Source organism: Manacus candei, unplaced genomic scaffold (assembly GCF_025592945.1).
Source record: "Manacus candei isolate 608988 ecotype Guabito, Panama unplaced genomic scaffold, ASM2559294v1 h1tg000043l, whole genome shotgun sequence".
Taxonomy (NCBI): Eukaryota; Metazoa; Chordata; class Aves; order Passeriformes; family Pipridae; genus Manacus; species Manacus candei.
In genome coordinates, this window is record NW_026138091.1 from 6,106,684 (window position 1) to 6,128,894 (window position 22,211).

At 39.3% G+C, this 22,211-nt stretch overlaps 1 protein-coding gene across 10 annotated transcripts in view; it reads left to right on the forward strand.

Moving 5' to 3' along the window:
* GRIP1 (glutamate receptor interacting protein 1) overlaps positions 1-22,211 on the forward strand; it is a 322,632-nt gene that overhangs the window by 147,117 nt on the left and 153,304 nt on the right. The window contains exon 1 of one of the 10 annotated variants that reach the window (XM_051795748.1): positions 17,107-18,028. The exons of the other annotated variants lie outside the window; for them this stretch is intronic. Coding sequence (XP_051651708.1) covers positions 17,974-18,028 — 55 coding nt within the window. The 5' untranslated portion in view covers positions 17,107-17,973. Of the gene's footprint in view, positions 1-17,106; positions 18,029-22,211 lie in introns of those variants that run through there. 10 annotated transcript variants of the gene reach the window in all.

Sequence of the window (22,211 nt, forward strand, 5' to 3'; positions counted from 1 at the left end):
GCTGCATCCAGCAATGCCGCCTTCGTGCCTCCCAGACTGAGCTGTAAGGAAAGAACAGATTTAGGCTGCTCAGCGCGTTAGGAGGTGTGTTGACCAAAGCAGAAGACTAGTTCCTGGAACCCAGGAGCTTCTATCACATCTTACTCATTCCTAATACCTAGATCAAGCATCTCTTGCTCCTCAAAAGTGGAATATTTTTTCGAATTGAGTGGTGTCAGGAAACTGTTGTTCCCCATCTGCTGAGCAGATCTCGCTTTAAATGCACAGTTACCATCATCTCCATTCCACCATCTAATTGAGAAGGAGCATGGTCCTCTTATTGGCTGAAAGGTTGCAGTTGTTCCACTTTAGTGACTTTGTCTCCTGGTTTGGTTTATTTCGTGGTGTTGATGGGGTTTCCTGAGGTGTTGGGAAACAAGCTGTGTCATTTAAAAAAAAGTGCTGCTTAAGTGGCATAAGTGCTGCTTAAGTGGCATAAGCAAATCGGTCTTCATTATGTTTTATCAGAAAATATTCCTATATTCCTGTTTATCTTTACATATTCCAAACCAATGGGGGTTTTTGTGTTGGTCACTTGGTTTATCTCCCAGTCACTGCTCTGGCATCTGATGGTATGTGTCACCTCAAGTCCTGTGGTGCTGTTGCAGGGCACACTGTGTCCTAGGCTTGGGGGAAGTAAAACACGATCTCATTTCAGACATTTGAACCAGTGTAAGGAATCTGTCCTGTGGAGGTATTGAATCAGTCTGAGGCAGGAGACTGCAATGTGTGACAGTGACAGAGCCACCTCCGAGGCTGTTTTGAAAATTGGTTCATACTCAAGAGAGGATTTAAAACAGTTCCAGCCTTCTATGTTTCCTTTTACAAACATGAAGCAATCTTGAGTTTTCAGTCTCTTCCCACCAGATACTCAGTGCAGAAGTGTCCAGGTGCATTTTCTTCCGTTGTTGCTTCGACAAGCTTAAAGTGAGGAGGAGAAGTGGGAAAGCTTCATTTGAGCAGCATCCAAAAGATGCTGAAAAAAGAGCACTATAAGAACATGAGTAAATGTGAAATGAATTGATGTTCCCCAAAAGCTGTTTGTAAAGCACAAAATAAAATACAGCTGCCTTCCCTGAAAACTTGTTTCTTGCATCCTGCATAGAGCAGAAGAAGTTTCTGCATCGTCAGGAATTTTTGTTTGCAGCAGATTCACCAGTACTCTAATGTTGCATATATATTCTGTAGCATAAAGGTATGAAGGAAAACTTATTTTTGATCTCTTACAAAATCAAAGCCTTCTTTTATGACACCTGTATAATAATCTAACATAGCAGAGTATGGGAAACAGCTCTTAACCTTGAAAATCAACTTGGGAAAAATGCTATGAAGAGGATTTATGTGGTGACAAATTTAACAATTTACTGAATCGCTTTTTCTCTTGACATGTCAACTCTTATAGCTCTCCACCAGAGACATGGTGTAAAACACAAAAAAACCCGCTTTCAATTTTAGAAAAAAAAAGTATTTGTGGGCAAGTTTAAAAAGTGGTGTGAGACTTATTTTTAGTATAGTAAAATTTACAAGAACTACTTTTACATAGGTTTTTTGTTTTGTTTGGGTTTTTTTTAAGTTTCTAATTGGGTCTTACTGAGTTTCTTATTTGGTCTTACTGAGCTGGTTCATTATTGACTTAACTCATATGTTCTCTCCATTCATGAATGAAACACCAAATGGTTTACAAGCAGCTGGAGAAAGAAAGGAAAGACAAAACTGTAGATTTAATCAACCATGCCAAGGAAATGTTTTAAATATTATATGAAGAATGGAACAAAAAGAACACTGGCTGTAAAAATTAAAAGACAAACCCCAAACACCTTCTTGTAGTATTAAAACCACAGACAAACAATAAAACAAAATCAAACTAGAGGAATTTCTAAAATACAGTAGTTTTTTGTGAAGTGTATATGATATGGGTCTTGTGCTTAATTGTAATTTCTAGATCCCACTGATCAAAGACATGACCTTTCTTCATTAACTACATGATTCATTAACTTTTTCAGATGACCTCCTCTGTCCATTGCTGCTCTGTGCTGAGATTTTGAGCAGGCTACTAATGTGCATTATATTGTAAATTCCCTTGCATTGATCTTGTAACTTTTAATTGATGCTGTCTTTTAATACACTGGTTTGTGCTACCATTTCATTGTTACTCATTTCCTTACAATTTCCCATCCCTGAAATGCAATTTTCTTTGTGCTGGTAAATGCTCAGCACAAGTTTTACATGATTCCTTTCATGAAACTTTTGTGTTCGATAAAAAATTAGGATCAGAAACTGGTGCCCCCAAGACAGGATTTCGCAGTGCAGTGCTTACCTGTGGCAAGTTCACTGCGGCTGAGGCAGACCTGGCATGGATTAAAACTAGGAGAAAATTCTCTGTGCAAAACTTGAGGATGGGTTTTGAATGTCAGTCATTCCTACTCACCCCTTACCACAACCAGTGCAATTTGAAAGAAAAGTGGGGGGGAGAATCGTTTTTGTCGTTCTCTGTTTGTGAAACGTGGATGAAATGAGCTTCTTGGTCATGGCAGAGCATTGAAAAGAGGAAGAGATGTGATACAAACCATCACTCAAATCCATTGCTAATGGCAGAGTTTCCTTCCCGAGCCAAAGACAGGGCTTGCTCCCAGCATGAACTGTGTTATCCAGGGAGCCAGGTGGAGCTGAGCTACACACCAGCATTAGCTCAGTGCCTTTCTGCAGGGCTCATCCTTTGTCCTGCTTAGCATACGACTGCGCTTAGTGGATTTGGGGATGGACTTGAGAAGAAACCTGTCCGCTAAAGTGTGGTTTTAAATAAAAGGCAAACATTTCAATGCTGGCACTATTTCTGAGTGAACAAAAAGTAGTGTTCTGTTAGTCAGGGGTCATGTAACCGTACTAAATGTACTGTTCGAATAAAACCATAATGGGGATATTGAGATATGATACAGCTGTAGGACTGTTATATTTCCATGCTGAAGCTTAAGGCATTTAGTTACTTTTGATTTGTTTCTGGTAGCTGGGCATAAGTTTCCAAGCAGCCTTACGCAGAGAGTGTCAAGTCACTTCTTAATTAGTATTGAACCTTCTGGGAAAGGACTGCTGACTCACCATATAACTCTGTAACTGCTTTGTCATTTGTCATATGCCACTAAGCAACTCCTACATATTAGAAACCATCCGTCAGTACCTCCCTCCACTGGATACAAACTGACAGCTTACAAATGAAACACTCCCCAAATCAAAGTCAATCCCCTCTGTGATTCAGTCCCTTGAAACAGTGTTTCAGGTGGAATAAACTGAATATTAATGACTCTGATAAGAAAATAAACCTCTGTAGTTCTCTCTGCCATTTCCTATCTTTCTTTCTGTTTAGAGTGAGTGAATAGTCTTCTCCTGCTTTGCAGCTCTCCATGGGGTTGAACTCCAGACACAGTGTAGGCATTTCAAAATGGTTCTATCCCTCTTCCCACTCCTCTCTGGTCTAAAGAGCTAAAACAAAGAACAGGAGCCTTTAGGGACTGAACCCCACCAAGGACTAGATTCACAGCCACAAAATTCTAGATGAGACATCTGTTGTGCTTCTGATCATCTCAGAGCTGGAGCTTATTGCATTATAGATTAAGTTTAGAAACTCAACCATTTAAGGGAAAATACCAGTGAATATGTTTATTCATCCAGGCTTCCAAATGTTGCATCAAAGATTAGGGACAGTAGGTCCTATGAAAGCAAGTGGAGAGAGGAACTAAAGTTTACCTCTATTCATACCTTAAAGGGATACTATCAATACGGAGTTTGTTTCCAGGTTTTGTATTGGGGGGTAGGGGGAAGGACGCAGAGGGGGGAACCAAACAAATAAACAGTGTTGATAGGGCACCCAGATACTTTATTTCAACAGGTTTGTATTTTGCAGTTGAGGTTTATGAGCGTTTATCAGAGAAAGAGAAAACAGACTAGGAAAGAACACACAAAATTAATATAAATTAAGTACTTCAAAGTTTATGAAAACTACTTACTTTTTCTTACTACTTTTGGTGATAACATCTTGTAGTAGTAAATTCAATATTTTTGGGATTCCAAGGTGTTTCTAATATCTGCCCCAACTTTGTGTGAAAGGCAGGGAAAGATTTGCCTACAACTCCGATGCAAGCATATCTCAAATTTGTCAATTTAAAGGGCCCACGAAGAGGCCAATGGGAAGTGCAGCACCACACACCCAGCAAAACGCTGTTACAGGTGCATCACTTGGAGATCCCCCAAGTGAAGAGTCCTTGGTCATCACCTTTTCATAGATTTACAGACTTAAAATGTACAACCTCAAATGAGCATGTCAGTGGAAAATGTACTGACTCTGGGAGTGGGTAGGTATGTAAATATGGATTATTATTTTTAGGTGGGTTTTTTTGTTACACTTGTTTGGAAGAAAAAAGAGCATCCTCACCGAAGCCTCATGTGAAAATGACAGTAGTAGCTGTAGGCTCATCTTTATATTAGTAAGATGTGAATTGGCATAAATGAAACACCTCTTTCTGCACTATGCTGTGTTTCTAATTAAAAGAAAAAAATCAAGGCATAGAAATGTCATTACAGGAGGGAGTGTAGTGGGTACCTCTGTTTTGACCAACTTAAATAAGATGCTTCCTCTTTTGAAGGCATTTTGGATCCAAATGAAAGCAATTTTTTATGCTTCGTTTCTTTATACTGCAGTAAGTGTGCTTCTCAACTTCCTGCAGCCTCACCTGTTACCTCCTGTGTGTGTTTGGCAGGACCACAGGAGCCAGCATCCTTTTTGCAGGTCCACAGTACCATTAGAGTTCCTCTGCCCTGGAACTCAATCAGCAATAGCAAATGCCCTGCAAACATGGACTCTCTTGGTTGCGTTTGCTCTCTGTAGGGCTTCTCCTTCCCAAAAAGGAACTTCACCATTCATCTGACTCTGAATATCTGATTTCCCTGTTAACAGCCTGCACCATTAGGGGTTTTCCTCCATGACCTGAAAGGTAAGCCCCAGGTGCAGTAGGCAAAGCTGACATAAGCAGCTTGAAACTCCAGTTCTGGCCAAGCAGAGGATGAATCTTTAATGCCTTCTGCTTGAGCTGCATTGCGTTTTCATGCATCACGGAAAGTGCTGCATTCAGTCTTTATTTAGGTTTTCTTATCGGGTATGAAATGGGCTGATGGCAAAATCTGCAGTTACTTCAGATTTTTAAGCGATGGAGATAGATGGCTGTAATCTTCTGTCATTTGACATGATATTTACCCCTATGTTTTTGTGTCGTGGCAGAAATGATGGGAATTCAGATGGTAATGAGGTGGCATCCAGATGCACGGCACACACCCTCATATGCACAAAATATTGATTTAAATATGTCCTGACAAGCTGGTCAGGCAGCAATCTGAAAGAAAGGAAACTTCTGAAGTGAAAGAGAAATAATGACAATAATGAAGAGGCAGAACATTGATTTTAATACGTAGCAGCAGTATGAAGATCTGGGTCTAATGAATCAGAGAGGGGAAGCTGGCACAGGAGCATGCTGTGATTTGTGCATACATTTGTTTCCATTTTTATCCATTAGCAGCACTGTGAGCATTCAGATGCAGACGAGGGATCAGGAATGGGGAGCAGGGGGAGGGGAATTTGGGCTATTAAAGCTTTGCTGGGTGGTGAATTTATATCAGCTAGCTTTCTAATTTCCTGTTAAAACATCTGGGCCCCTTTCTTCCTGCCTTATTTTTAAAATAAATAAATAAGTGGCATAGTTACCGTCCCATTTCTGCATTCCAGGCAGCAGCTTGGGAGCATTTCCATCACCTCAACAGTTTTATGAACCTTTCCGGTAAGGCAGCAGGTCTTCGAAGTTGGTGCAGTACCATTAGCATATGCCTCTGCAAAATATTTTGTTGTTTTGTGAGTCCCTTTTGATCAATTAAGTCTATGTAGCTCTGTCCAAGTAAGTTCACAGAGAGAATCTGTACACAACCATCTCTTTGGGGGGTACCAAGTTTCTTTTAATTGTTGAAGTGCAGCAGCTGGCATGATGCAAACCTAAATGTATGATGTGTATGATGGGGAAAAAAAAGTGAGTGCACTGGGGGGAAAAAAGTAAGTGCTTTACAATTGCTGTATGAACTGGTTTTCGTAATGCCCATGACACATGAACAAATACAAAGAAATTCAGGTGTACAGTCCTGACAACTTTGTTTCTGTCTGTGAACACACTGATGTTTGGTATCTATAAATGGAGCCTGGTTGTGCTCCTCTAGGTAGAGTTTGCCCTTACATTTGAATGGAAAGCAAGTGACATGCCGTGGAATATGTTAATAGGTGCACTTAAAAACAGGAGAGAAAAAAAGACTTAAGTACCTTTGGCCAGTCTTCTCTTTGATGTAGTGCTGGTTTCTATAAAATTTCAGTAATGAAATAAATATTGACTAAACATTAAAGAGGGAGAGGGATTTTGGGTTTTGAAGGTAATGTGACTGTAGTTAATAAGCAGTATAGATTTGTAAATAATGAACTCTGTCACAGTTTGGAATATAATACAAAATTAATGGAAGAAATACTAGTGCTTGATGCAATTCTTCAGGATCTTTATGCATCTTCTGAGGTGTTTGGTGAATTTTAAATGCTCATGAGCTAAAAAGGGAAAATACCTCAAAAAGAGTTGGTTGAGAAACACCCCCAGGAGTTGATTCAAGGATAATGAAGGCAGTAGTGACTTAACAATGTCATTAACTGTTGATAAAATTAGCAGATGAAATTAGATCAGGAGACCTACATAGTAATAAGAATGGAGATGTCTTTAAAACAACTAGAAATGTGTAATATGCAGAAGAATATTGTATGACTTTGCAAGTTAATGCATCCATGGGGAACTAATCCAAGATATGATGATATAACATGAGTGAAAAGCTGGGAAAGTGGTGGTGCATAGGGAAACCAGCACATGTGTAGAAATGGCAGTGCATTTTGCTATACACTAATAGCAGCAATACTTGAAAAAAGGAGTTACTGCTGTTTTATTAAGAAAGGTCATGTCAGAGGCACAGGAAAAGAACTACCCCTTACTTACATAAGTGTTGGACTGCACCTAGGCTGTTAAATTAAATTATGGCTGCTTCCCCTGCTAAAACACGGGAACAAACAAAAAGGGTTCAGTAATAAGCGACAGATGGATTTCAGACCTGACTTATGAGAAATTTATGTGTATAGCATATTTGTATCCAGTGGATAATTCTTAGAGGAACCCAGATATCCAGGGAGAGAGAAGACAAGCTTTAAGGGAAAATTTGGAAGGTTACAACAGTTGCAGAAAAGTAAGTGAAAAAATAAAATGAGTTATTAAGAAATTTTCACGGATGTATGTTGAATCATGTGAAACTTCTTCTTCTTCAAAAAAAAGATTTTTGGCTGTGTGACATGAAGAAGCAAGGTGGCAGCTTCCAGATCAGCATGGGGATGTCAGAGGTCTGCTGTGGCTGGTGCAGCCTGTCCATCTTCCTGCTGAGTCCAGGTGACTGGCGGGGACATTCAGACCAACCCAAACTGTAACTCTTCTCAAGACCCTAAAGCCAGCCTGAGACCTTTGAACTCATCAGGAATTCAAGATGGAGTTGATTGTGGTTTTAAAAAAGATATGTGTGTTTGAGGCAAAATGGCTAGTTTATAAGTGGAAATGTGATACAGAACTTGAAATTTCATGTCTGTTGTTAAGCTATAATTTCATACCTGAGACTGCAAAATTTGTATAAGAATGTTGAAGTATTGGAAAACTATTAAAGTGGGGATTTATTACTACTAATTGATAGTTTAGAAGTCATACATCCACAGTAATACAGGAAGAGTAGTGCTTTGTTTTTTCTTCAGTTACCCTTTAATTTTCCAAGAATAACATTTGTTTTGCTGATTGGTGTATTTTAGTTTTCTGTTGGGGAGTTCTTGAATGCACTGTTTTGCCCCTGTATCTAGCTGGTCCCGGTTTGTTATTGATCATTATTGTATATGATCTCATTTACCTTAAGAGATTGTAGGATTTCTATGATTTAAAAAAAAAAGAGGAGGAGTGTTAAACAAAATTAATAAATATTGTATACAGACTTTTAAGTGTTAATGTTATCTGACCAAGCTACAAACTTTTTGGAAGATTATTTTAGAAGGAGCTATTAAAAGTGAGATGAATAGGAGTGGGACACCACTAAAGCACTAATGGAGGAATAATGCTAAAACAAGCTTGAAGCTATCAACCTTTCACTCTTGAGACTTATGAATACTTCAACCCCTTGCCTAGGAACCTTTCCTTTGTTTGTTTTGGTGACTATTTCCTGAGAGCAAAGCATGGTGATAATTTCCTTTGAGTCATGTATGTTATATGTGTTCTTTTTATCTTGATGTAAATAATGTTCTTTGTACTACTTTGCACATGTGTGTTTGCTGGTTGTTGCTGTGCATCCTGCCCCTTCTTTTACAGCAAAAGGGAAAGGATGTGAGTATCTAAGGATGATGCACAAAAGGGTTTCCCTGCTCTTGAAGTGTCAGCATTTTGAGAATGTGGAGCAATTGTGGAGCATAATGGTCCAGTTTTTCTAACACATTAAGGATTCTGATTATAAACAGATTTTTGTATTAGTGTTAATTACATATTGGATAAAATGTTTAACTATGTATAGCTAGTTCTATCTTTTAATAACATTTTATTTATATAGATTTCACTGTTGTGCATGCCTGATTAGTATTTTAAGGATGAAAATAGTCTGAAGACTCTTCCAGTCCAATCCATAAGATAGATAGAGACAGCAGGAGGCCATCACAATCTCATCTCTTGCTTTGTATGCTTTTTAAGACAAGAGAAGACATGTAGATGTTTGGTTACTCCCCATGTAAGCAGACATCTGACCTGTTTTTGTTACAACAAGTCCAGTAACTGATATTTTGCAAAAAGGCATGTTCTGGAAAGACAGGAAAGCAGTGGCTCTTCAGAGAACCATTTTGGCAGTTTTATCTGTCAGTAGATCTTCCAGTCAGCAAATGGTGATTAGTTTGAATTTTACTGCTTTTCCATCATGTGACATAGAAGTTCTTGAGCACTTAATGTGTCCTTCCTGTGACAGCTTTTAGGCACTGTGTAATCAGGACACTTTCCTAACACTTCCAATATCATACTATGCTTGCTGAATCTTGCACTGCGTGAGGCATTTTTTATTGCTCAAATCACTCTTGGTGCACTTTTCTGCACTCTCTCCAGTTTTTCAGCCTTCTAAAAACAAACAAATCTAAACCAAGCAAACCCCATTGTAGATACTGGAGCTGAATATCGAGTTCTAGTACAGCTCTCCCTACACAAGGCAGGTAGTCATCTTTTTGATATTTGTACTTAGTCTTCCCCTATTTATACAAGCAATGATAGCATGAAACCTGTGTCACAGTTGCAGGTCATTTGCTGAGTCATATTTACAGTCATTGTGTTCTGGAGTACACTCCCTAGTACTGCTAGTACCAGTTCTGCTTCTGGGATGGAATAGTCTGTGTGGCCTGGGAAGGGTGCAGTGGTCGGTGCCAGCTGGCTGGCTGCTGCTAATACTGCAGGCGAACATCCAGTGTGTACCCAGTTTCAGTATAGAAGTCCATTTTGTTCTGGAAAAGCAGCTGCTACTATGTCTTCCTACAGCTTGTACACAGGTAGGAGTACAACTGTATCAGTGAATCAGCATTTCCCTTCATCTTGTAGAGGGTTGGAGCTGTTGCCAGTTAAAGCTACTTGTGCCATCCCTTCTATGTGCTGCATCTCTTGAGCTATAATCTTCCATTGCCGTATCTTGCACATAAAACTTACTGAGCTAATTCCTAAAAAATCTCTTGTAGTAGATTAAATGACTTTATATTATATTCTAGACTCATCCCTCCGAATACACATTTTATTTTCTAGTGTGATATTCCAATTTCATGGCTGCTAAATAGGTTGATAAAAATATGGAACTAAAGCAATATAGCTAGAGAGAGGTATAATTATTCCACTTTTGTTCAAGTGTTTCAGTAGAATCATAATCTTTTTTTGTTTTTAAATAAGAGTAAAACCGGTCGTTTTCTGCTAAGTGGAAGAGAGAGTCCCCACTTCCAGTATGGTAATTTTGAGGGAATGCTTAGCTTTATTTCGTTAGAGACTGATGTAGCAATTGGAAGGTCATAATTTTAATTAATTGAAAAAAACCTCTATAAACTACAAAGCCTTACAGAAATTGTAATTACAGGAGTCCTTAACCATGTAGTGCAGCATGTGGGAAGCTACTTGTAAGACAGAGTCATCCTTTAGTTTTGAGATTAGGTTAAATCCCAAAGCCTGTAATTATATGCATGTTGCTGGCAGGAGCCCATGCTGGGCTGATTGTGTTCATTGAACAGGGTCATTATTTGTTGTTTCTCTCCATGAGATCTACAAGCATCCTGGGAAGCACAGTGCTGTTCAAGGTACTTTCACTGCTGCTTCTGCTGAGAGGGCAGACAGACTGCCTTGGGTTTGGTTTATTTCATTATATTTTAAAAAATTTCAAGTTCTTTACTAATTGCTGGTTCAGAAGATGCAAGGACAAATTATTAGTAACGCTCCAGAAAGTGAGCACCCTCTTCTGCCATTGTAATCCAAGCCAAAGAAAAGGTACATGTAGGTGTATATACTAGAAATTTAGAAGAAAAAGAGACTTGGTGCAAGGTGCTCGTGGGTTGGGGCAATTCCAAGCACAAGTACAGGAGGCTGGGCAGTGAATGAATTGAGAGCAGCCCTGAGGAGAAGAACCTGAGGATGTTGGTTGATGAGAAGCTCAACATGACCCAGCAACATGTTCATGCAGCACAGAAAGCCAACAACATCCTGGGCTACACCAAAAGTGTCGTGGTCAGCAGATTGAGGGAGGTGATTCTGCCCCTTCTGCTCTGCTCTTGTGAGGCTCAGCTGGAGTACTGCATCCAGCTCTGGGTCCCCCAGTGTAAGAAGAACGTGCACTTGTTGGAGCAAGTCCAGGGAAGGGCCATTAGCACTGTCCATGGGCCATGAACATTGGAGACAGGCTGAGAGAACTGGAGTTGTTCAACCTGGGGAAGAGAAGGGTCTGGGGTGACTGTAGAGCAGCCTTCCAGTACTTAAAGGGAGTTAAAAAAAAGAGAGACAGCACATTTTTACATGAACAAGTAGTGATAGGCCAAGGGGGGACAGTTTTAAGCTAAAAGAGGAGAGATTTAGGTTAGATGTTAGGAAGAAATTCTTTACTGTGGGGGAGTGAGACACTGGAACAGGATGACCAGAGAAGCTGTGGATGCCCCATCCCTGGAAGTGTTCAAGGCCAGGTTCAGTGGGCCTTTGAGCAACCTGGTCTAGTGGGTGGCAGGGAGATTGAAACTAGATGATCTTTAAGGTTTGTTCCAACCCAAACCATTTGAAGATGATGATGTTGACTTCTTTCTGAATTAAATCTCAATTAGTTGTGACTATGCTTGATATTGGGGGCCCCCTGGTGGTCTAGTGGTTAGGATGCGGCGCTCTCACCGCCGCGGCCCGGGTTCGATTCCCACTCAGAGGACTCCCCCGGGCAGATGGAGCTCGTCAGTCCTGTAAGGCCATCCACCTAAGAGAAGGTCACTCTAAACAAACCTACGTCCTGAGGACCTCGCTGCCACTGTCCAAGCTCGCTCGGCCCCGGCAGATGAACCTCAGGATTAGAGGGTGGGCTCAGTTCAGCGCACACTGTGTCTCACCTAAAAAATCCACTGCGCAGGCTCGAAGGGTTAAGGACCTTTCCCAAATCTTCGTTCGCGAAGACTGGCCATGATAATGCTTGATATTACCTTTGAGAGATTGCAACATACTTGTGCTACTAGAAGTTTCTAAGTTTTGTAATACATGTGGCATCTTCATATTTCCTAAATCTATTAAGTCCCTAATTAATTTTAAACAAAGATTTGGAGCTATGAAAGCCAGGGAAAAAGGTGAACAGCCTGTTTGCCAACAACTGAAATGAAATTAGGAATGAAAAGTCAGAGTTGTGCTACGTATCTCAAAGGTTTTTTGAGATTTTTCTCTAGTAGAAAACATCTCTCAACCTTTATATACCAGCACAGTTTCATGGAAAAGGACAGGTTTAATTTTTGCAAATATTTGAAACAGACTGGTAAGATAAAGCTCTTTTTGAGAAGCTCTGGTGTACCATTGCTGTAAACGGTAATGTAGGGAATGCTGTTCCTTGTGTTATGCTGAAGGGTAGCATGTACCAGAGAGTTATTTTCATATAGAAAAGGTTTCCTTTAATTATTATATATTATATATTCTGTTTCCTTTAATACTGCATTATAAATTTTATAAAATCTATCATTAAATTGGACTTTTAAAAAAATCAATTAAAATGTGAATCTGCTGTGTTATAAAACACTTCAACAGAAATCCATCCTGGAATGTGGTAATATTGATTGATTCTATCACTACTTGTTTAATACGCACTAATTCAAAAAGGCTAACTTTTCTTGGAGCCAATAAATGAAGACTTTGGGTTTTTTCTACCTAGAAAGCCCCTGAATTATTTTTTACTAATCTCATCCTAGGCAGTGAAGCTAAAATACTTGTGTTGCCATGCAATGGTGTTTTGGCATCAACTCAGATCTTTAACAGATGTGTTCTTGTCATGTCTTACTGCTTTCAGCACATACATATTCCTGTTTTTCAATATGCTGTATCTCCTTCATATGTGCTGCAGTGAGGATCCTCTGAAGCCAGAGCACCTTTTATGACTCTTAATGGCCTTTAAAGCATTGCACTACAATGTCTGCATGAAATTGCCTGACAGTGTTGCAAATGTGGTTAATATAGCTAGAAAATAGCTGCTGTAGTTGATTTAATAAAAACATAAATTTACAAGATCCTCCAAATTATGCAAATCTGACAAGTTGTCTGTTTTCATAATCTGAGCACTGGGGAGTAACAGGGTGTCTTTATTGCACTTGCCTTTTTATTCTCTCTCCCTGTAGTGAAGGGGAATCTTCATAATAGAGGAGTATCCATTGCAAAATGGTGGACTGACTGAGCCTGCTGCTGCATGGGAATACGGCTCTTGGGGGTGAAAAAGTTTTTGTTAGGAGTGAGATTGCTGGTTTTGTTGCTAGTTCTTGATTGATATAAGCATGTATCAAATACAATAGTGGAAATGTTTTAGTTTTTGAAACAGAAATATCCTTAAAATCATTTGTTATTTTTAGAGCTAAATTAATTCTCTTTTCCCTTAAAAATCTGACTTTTCCATTTGAATAATGTGGTAGCTTGTAAAATGATGATGTCAGCAGTAGCTTGTAAAATGATGAAACAAAATGTTGAGTTGTACAAAATCTTAATGCATTCAGACTTCATAAAATTTAATTTCAGTTTTCTTATGCAGGTAGATCCAGTAGATATCACTGTGTCTTCTTGGCACATGAAACATTTGATATCAGCATGTCTTTCTGGTTGCCTTAATGTCTTGGTGAGACTGTAGTTTGAGCACATCCCTGTCTCCACTGAACCCCACGGGTTGGCTTTCTTTAAAGGTCTGGGTCTATGCTGTACATCACTATGACTGAGTGAGCAGTCTGGTGCATCTGCTTCAAGGTGGTTACACAAAAACTTAGCCTGTAAAGAAAAATAGGAGCATGTGACATCCGGAAACAATTATAGCAGATCATATGGACAAATCCCCTGTAAAGTGAAAAAGGGAGAGAGGAGTAACTGGTTTTAAGATGCTGTTCAGTCAGTACATGAAAGGAAATTTTTGATACAGCATGTGTGGAATTTAACCTAGAGTATCTTCTGGGTATATGTATTTCTATGAAACAGAAGGATGCATATGTTAGAGTCATATTTTCTGGAAAGAAATGCATTTTTTGCAAACTTATTTTTTTCCCCTCAAAGACAATTTGATATTTTGTAGAATTTGTATTCTTCATTGAATACTGTTTCTTAACAGAAATTTCCTGATTGTATCTAAATGTCACACTATATAAAGATTATAATCTTCAATTTACTTTAGAGAAATTTTATTACATATTTTTTTTTGTTCTACAGAGAAGTGTAATAGATAGTAACTTTTTTTTGATTCATTTATTTCAGCTAATATGATCTGATAAGATTAACCAGAAGATGATGTTAAATAGGGTACATATAATATACTGCCTGGCTTATCATATGGAAATATAAGCTTCTTTCATCTAATGACCTTCTACTGAGTACTTATGAATACAAATTCAGTTGACAAAGTATTTGTGTTACATATATTCTAGAGTTTATAAATAACCTTTCAGACTCCTGAAGAAAGAAATGAGTGCAGCAATAAAAGTGATATAAATTCATGCTGCTGTCCAAATGGATCACAATGAAAAAAGATTCTTACAGATGAGCCCAGGGAAAATAGTAACAAAATGTGTAGCTCTGTTGATTAATAAGGAAGAAATGTAATTACTAAAGAGTTTAACCTGTCTTATATAGAGTATGAATAATTTTTCACTATGTCTGAAGGTTTTTGATCTCCTAATATTACATTACCTACCCCTTTTTGTTTTTACCTCCTTCCCCGTATTTCCTCCTGAACAGCCAGTTTTTCCTCCTGACCCGAGCTTGAATGACTGACACCTCAGAAAATGATGGCTGGCTTTTGGAATGTTGAGACATTTAATAATCACAAAATCCTTAATTTGGTAAAAAAATATGGTTAAATTCATTTCAGAAGTAGAACTTTGGACAAGAACAGTTCTGTGAATCCTGGTGATCGTCAGGCAAGAAGGTGATAAAACCATGTGTGTCATGAGTAATTATTTTAGAAATTGTTTCAGTAACTGCATCTTTTCTCGACCTATCAAAAATGAGGAAAAAAAGAAGTGCAGTATATACAGTATATCATTACGTTCTGTGCTGTACTTGAAGTATGAATTCTTTGTCATCCAAAATCTTTTTGAGGAATTCAAATCTTCACATGACCTCCTTTGGCAAGGACAGAAGAATTGTCCGAAGAAACATAAACAAAAACTAATCCTTTTGGCTTGGTTGGAAGTGACTGCTGCAGTGCTTCAGAGGCTATTTAGCATATACACCAGTAATCTAGAAGTAGTAAACAATACAATAAGCTTTTTGGATCAAGGAATATATCTTTTCACTGTTAGTAAAACCTTTTCTGACCAAGTATGTCACCGGTGTTGCATATATGTCACAATTTCTGTATAATTATTACAGTGTTGCACAGTTTTAATCTCATTGGGGTGCAGCATTTCATTACATAAAGGCTTGATTTTTCTCCTGTGTCTGAACTCTGTGATCTGACTTCACAACTAACACTAGTTCAGCCCCCTTGGTAAAGGAGGCCACAAATGACAAAGGCAAGCAGCAATCAGTTCTTCCTTGTGATGTAGATACAACCTCTTGCCATTCTTTGCACATTGGAAGTCCTCAAGGGTGTTAAAATTGCACAAAAGTGGACTCCTGAGTTAAGGGCTTCTCACCAAAATCACCTTCTTTTGAAGGGCAGGAGGAGCACTGCAGGCTCACCTGGCTCTGATGCTGGCAGGTCCATGTCCAAAGAGGTGGGAGCAGAGCCCAGCCTGCCTGATGACCCCACAGCTGACTGGGAAGAATCAAAGAACAAATATTAGGGCAGCTAAATGATGGTCTTTTGGTATCTTCTGGTTGCCCTTGAGTTGAGGGGAAGTGTTTAAATGGGTCTGTCTGGACACAGCAAGGTTTATGGCATCGAGGACAAGGTATCTGGCAGATGCAGTGACAGTAATAAGGATTCTGGATGCCAGTCTGCAGAAGGAGAGCAGCAAGTTTGGACAGCTTCAGCATCTCAGACCTGGAAGAGCTGTGAGCAGAGGCTGTGTGCTGAGGCTATAGGCTTGAGATGGTTTCTGGAACAGCTTTTCCAGGGCATCAGAGAGAAAGGAAAGCAGATATAGGGTGGTATTTATTGGTATTATTGATGTGAAGTCCTGTTACTTGAGCAGAAGGTGACCTGGAAGAATAGTGGCAAATTTTTAACTCAAAAAGTGTATTGTCAGAGAGAGAGCCACTTACCCTTCTCTTGGTTTTCTGTTTATTGGAGAACACGAATACACAACTCTTCTCCCCTTCCCCCTCCGTGATGGTCCAAGATTTTCCATTTTTCTTCCTGACCATTGAATTACACTGACTTAAACCTTCATGTTCTTCCCCTAGTTTCACCCCTCCTTGCACACCCTGTCCATCCCTGTCTGTAGGTCTGTGGTTACAGGGCTGGAGCCATGAGTCCATGGCTTCAGGTGCATCTGCTTTTCTGCTGGTTGGGTTTTATGGCTGTCTGGTACAACAGCAGCTATAAGAAGCGATAACAAGGATGGTGAACAGATGACTCGATTACCCTTATCTGTTTTTAATGACAATGAAATAAAATCAATTTTCACCAGATCTGTCTGGGCAATTGCAGTTGTGCTGATGGAGTGTTTCACCTTGCCCTTGGAAATATGGCTGTTGCTCTAACCAATAAAACAAAAAAAAAGAAAAGCAATCACTGTAATAGGGAGTTGTAATATGGGAAGCACAGGGCTGCTGATACAGTGTGGAGTGGGCAGGGAGAGAGAAAAGGCTCCAAATGTGAAAGCTGTCCGTGCCTCCTCCAGGCTTTCAGTAGATGACAGTAGAAGATGTGCACCATGACACTGGACCATAACAGTAAATATAGTGATAGATAAAAGATGGCAGAATTTTGTAATGAAAGCACATGAATGGGACAGAATATATGAAGACAGTTTTAAATATATTACTCAAGGATAAATCTTGAGAAAGAAATAATTATCTGTTGTTCTGAAGGAGAGTATCTGATGCAGGACTTAGGGTTTGTGCATAGATTTGACATGACAAACTCTATATAGGTTATTTTGATTTGATTCTTTGTTTTTTAGGATGAGTGTGGAGTTTTGTCCTGTGGTAGTTTTCTGGATCCATAAAGGTGAGATGAAACTCTTGTTTAAGAGGTGTGGTCTACTTCATAGTTTTCTGAATGAATTCTACAGGCAGGTTAATTTGCTGTCTGAAGAGGCATGAGAGGATATAAAACTCCTGGTGAGCTGAAGGTATCTTATAAATGGTGCAATGTTTGACCAAATATATTTTTCAGGTGCACTAAAATCTGCTCTCTAGTGAGAGGAAAAAACCTGATTTGCTGTTTGTTTTCTATGCAGCATCATTTTATTTTGGTGTGATCAAATGCTTGGCGGTCCTACCCACACACAACAATCCATCACTTCCCTCCAGCTCTCTCCCTCCCCCTGTGGTCTGTGCTTCAATGGCTGTAATATACTTGTCTACGATTGTCAAAAAGCTTTCCAGGTTATCAAATCAGGCTTTTTCTTTTCTTCTGTCTTACAGATCTGTAAGAGTAAATCTTTATTATACTTTGATTAGAATATTTTCCATTTGAAATAGACTCCTCCTCCCCCAGAAGTAGGATTCCTGGTGTTTCTGCCCTTTTTATCTAGAGGGAACAGTAAGGGAAAGGAAAGATGTGAGGAAAGAGGAGAAAAATCACCACGTTTTGCTGAAACATGTGGCCCTTTGCCTGGCACAGCAACCATCGCTCCCTGCAGGGTCAGGGAATGCGAGAGGCTGGGGAACGTCTCCCTCTAATATCCACGTCCGTGCGTGCATTTGGATGCTTTCTAGCTTTTAAAGAAATACGGCTTTGTAAGCCCTTCATCTCCTCATGCAGGTGGTAGTGACGGTGCTAGTAGTGAATGACACAGCTTTGCTGTATGACATGGAGCTGATCTCTGCATCAGCCAAGAGGAATTAAGCCTTGTCACTCCCTACCGGGGCTACCTTTCGCCTGGTATGTGCGGAAGGAGGAATTCATAGGCTGCTGCTGCATTCACCCGAGCAGAGCCCCGAGCGCGCTTTGCCAGGGAGGCAGGCAGCCAGAATGATAGCTGTCTCTTTCAAATGCCGCTGTCAGATCCTGAGGAGACTTGCTAAAGGTAACGTGCTTTTCTTCTTACTCATTTAGGGGCTCCTTTGCATCCTTCCAGAGACGCAGCCTATTGTTTTTACTTTTAAATATGACTGTCCTTCCAATTTACTGTCAGGCAACAAAGAACTCCTGATACAGAAGAGTGTAGGAGCTCTTTCAGTTAACGTCCTTACATGTCCCAGGCTGTGATCCTGCTAGGAAGACAGGTTCCTGTTTTCTTTTCTTTTTTTCTTTTCTTTTTTTTTTTTTTTTAATTGCTAAAAGGAGGATTTTTTTTTTCCTAAATGAAGTGCTAAAGTTATTGTGGGCTGTAATTGCATTGTATTTCTGCTGACTGCTCAGAGGAGTCCCTCCTGGGTCAGTGCATGGTCTGCTTTAGTGGGAACAACTGACAGTGCTATCCAGAACCTATATCCAGGATGAGTTTCTGTTGTTTCCTGTCCTTCGTGAGCTGTCTTTGCCTGTGCTTTAGATGCCAAAGGCTGTTGTATGTGGTGAAGTACAGATAGTAGCGTGTGTTTTTTCGGGGCTGCACTCTCATGTCACACTTGTGAAGTTAATTTGCCTGTTAGAGCAGTGTGCATTTTATGTTACTGTAAATCTTTGTAGTCTCTGGTTTTACCACTCAGAACTTTAAAATACTACTTGCATCCTGCTCTGAGTTCTGTGTGATTATTAAAGCAGATATGGGAAAACCTGCCTAAGACACCTTCCCCCTTCAGGAATGAACACACCTTATTTTCTAAAAATAACTTTAAAAAAAATCTGCGATGTTTGATAATTTTTTCTTTCTCTGTGTAGAAGGGTTTAATTTGGGATTTTGGCTCAATTTTTTACTGGAAACTTCCGACATTGTAGTAGTATTGTGTGTCTGCAAATAAGAAGCTTCTGTTTTTTATCTTGGATACTGTGAAATATTTAATGGCCGTTACTGTGCAGCTGGATATACATCCATATGTGAATTAAACTATTTTTATCAACCTAGCTTGAAAAATCAGAACTCTTTGATTATTAGTCAGGATAGCTCAAAATCAATTAGTGTTTTATTTTGCAGAAGCATGAAAGGGTAACATGCTAATACAATGAGGTCAGTAATGGAAAAAGAGAAGAATACTGCAATCAAACTTATGTAATGCATTTTCCTGTTCTTTAGATTGCTGTGTGGGACCATGTTGTTCAAAATACGTGAGCTTAAATATTTATTAATCATCCTCTCCTCTGTAGATTTACTTCTCTGTCAAATCTGTGCTGGGTGATGCCTGTTTTTCTTGTATGTGTAAAATGTTTCTATTCTGGTAGCTCTATTACACATTTATCAGGTTGAAAGTCAGCGTTTTCTTCTGATGTGAGGAGAGCAATCTTTTTGTCTGCTGATGTCTTTATAAAACAGATCTGGGCACTAATTTAGTCTCTCACTGATGAGAGTTGTTGCTACAGTTAAACACAGTTTTCCTGGGATAATCAATAATCTTATACATCATAGCCGTCTTAATTCTTTCACACTTCCATCATCCAACAGAACTCAGGCTAGTGTTTTTTTCTCCTTTGAAATAATCTTAGCTTCCTTTGAGACTCCTTGCTCCTCCCACTCCCTCCCAATAGGAACCAGCATGATACTACTGATCTTTCACGTTAGTGTGTCTTATGCTTGTCTCTAGTATTAACAGTCGATAAAAAAAAAGACAGTCTAGAGGCGTGTCCATATATTCTCCTGTAAACCATATGCATGCTGGACTGGAGTAACTGTCCTAATTGACAGGTTCCTTAATTTTCACCATTTTGAGTAAAACCTCTGTTCTTTTAACTAATTCTCTGGGTTCTGTGGCCTTGGCATTTGCATCTCAGACACCAGTTACGGAGTGCTCAACACAGTCAGGCTAGCTGAGGACAGGGATGGACCTTCACATTGTTAGTGTGCAGAGGATTTTTGCCAACAACTGGCAATTTCCTGCTGCTACATCAGCTGTAAGATCTCCTTCCTTTCTAACTTGCTAGTCGTGTGGTTTGGTGCATTCATTGAATTTCTTTGCTCCAAAAGCAGTTTTCCTTACTTTAGTACTTGCCCCCAATCTGTCTCTGCTAGGATCTTTCTCTTCTGCACTAATCCTGTACCTTTGTGCAGTTCCCCAAAATAATTTCTTTACTGTTTTTCAGGTCCTACTGTGGTGAAAAGATATAGGTATACTGTGCACTTGATTAGTGTCTTGTGTTTTTAATAAATTGTGTGAGTTAACTGTACATCAGCAAGTGGAAATACGTGGGTTTCTTTCTTTATGTTACGTCATTTTTCATGCCTATCTTGACAAGGTAAGCTTGTAACTTCATTTTTTTCAGATAAGGATGTAAACAGAAATGCCTCATTCTGGGCAACTAGACACTCTCCAAAAACAATTCTGTCCAACGGGGAGATGTTCAGGCAATACTGTATTTTACAACAGTTGCACTCCCCTCTTCCTGTGCTTCATTTTAACCTTTCAAAGCAAAAAGGAGAACTATGTCTCTTTGCGTGCTTAGTTTGTAATTTAAAAATCTCTGGCAGGAGAATCTTCAAGTGTTCTGAGCCAGTTTCAAGGCAAAAATAACAGTTGTGGGCACGCTCTCCAAAACCCAGTCAGTGACCTGCTGCTGCCCTTCCTTCCCATAGCTATGAGTTAGACCCTGCAGTGGATAACCTCCACGGTCGTCTTCAGATGGGAACATTAGTCTTCTTCTCTGCCCTCTACCCTCAAACTTATGCCATCCATAGGAGACAGGCACAGTCGTAGAATCACAGAATGGTTTGGTTTGGAAGGGACCTTCAAATATCTACTGGTCTAACCTGTCTGCCTCTTAGCCCTCCTTCACTGCTGCCCCTGCCCATGCACTCCTTCTGTGCCGTATCACCTCTCTGGGTACAAGGGCCACTGCATCTACTGAGGCTACAGTACACCAAGTCTTCTTCTCTATTTCCACTGTATCAACCACCCCCTTTTAAGGCAAAATATGTGGCAAACAAGAAGTGCACAATAATTATTCATGCAGGAAATTTAAAAGACTATGAGATTAGTTCCCTTAATGTGTATTACACTTCAGGTTTTTGAATCTTTATTTTGGAGGTCAGTACATTTTCAGTAATGAAATCACATGTTACCAAGCTCAGGCAAAGCTTCATATTTGTGTCCATTAACAACCAACCATAGAAGAAAAGTATTATGTTATTTGGTGATGCAATTTGCAAGAACAATGCTGTGTGAGATTGTTTCCTTATAGGTGCTGAGACATGATTTGAATTTAGATCGTCTAAGGACCAAAAAAACCATTCCTGATTTCTACACCAATGTGTTGTTTCTACACCAGTGCATTGTTTCTACATTCTACAGTTATACATTTTTTTAATAGGTGTTAAAATGTTTATGGTGGATGGGAGTTTGTGCTGGAGTGACCTGATTTCTTTCATGAATAAATCTCTCATGCTTTTACCTTTGAGCTGAAATATTGCTGGCTCAGTCTCTTTTTAGTTGTGATTATCTATATGTATTTGGATATATGTGTATTATATATATTTTAAGCAATGTTAAAAGTAGTTAAGTGGTTCTTAAAAGAGAAAAGGTATATTAGCTACTAAAATTTGCACTGAGAAGAGGGGGGGTTAGTTTTTATATAATTTTAATTTTTTACCTCTTTTCTATCACAAAAGAACAATGTAAGTAAAAATCTGAAGTAGTAGCTGTTCCTATAGTTATCACTATGAGAAGTACTAGGCTTAGAGAGAGTGGTTACTTACACTTGAACCAACTGTATGTAAGGAAAAGCCACATTTGAAGTTGTAAGATCAACCACAGATCTGCTCTTTATATGGCTGCTTGTATTGTAGGATGATTTCGTTTTGCAGTGGTGAAATACTAGGGGGCTTCCCCCCCCAGTTTATTCCTGTAAGACCTTGAGCACTGAGCAGTATGCTGTGCATACCAAAGAGCCTGTGGTAATCACATTGCATATACATGCTAAATAAAAATGGTACAATTTACAATTATTGTGTTAAGTACACCAGTGAACAATATACATATATAGTATGTGCAAAGTTGCTGAAATGTGTAAACTAGTGAGGTTTACAGCTCAATTAAACACTTTATAGTTTAAAAAATGCCTTTCAAGCAGTGCATTACAAAGCCATGACTGTGGTTAATTTATATATGGACATGTTTGGTTTT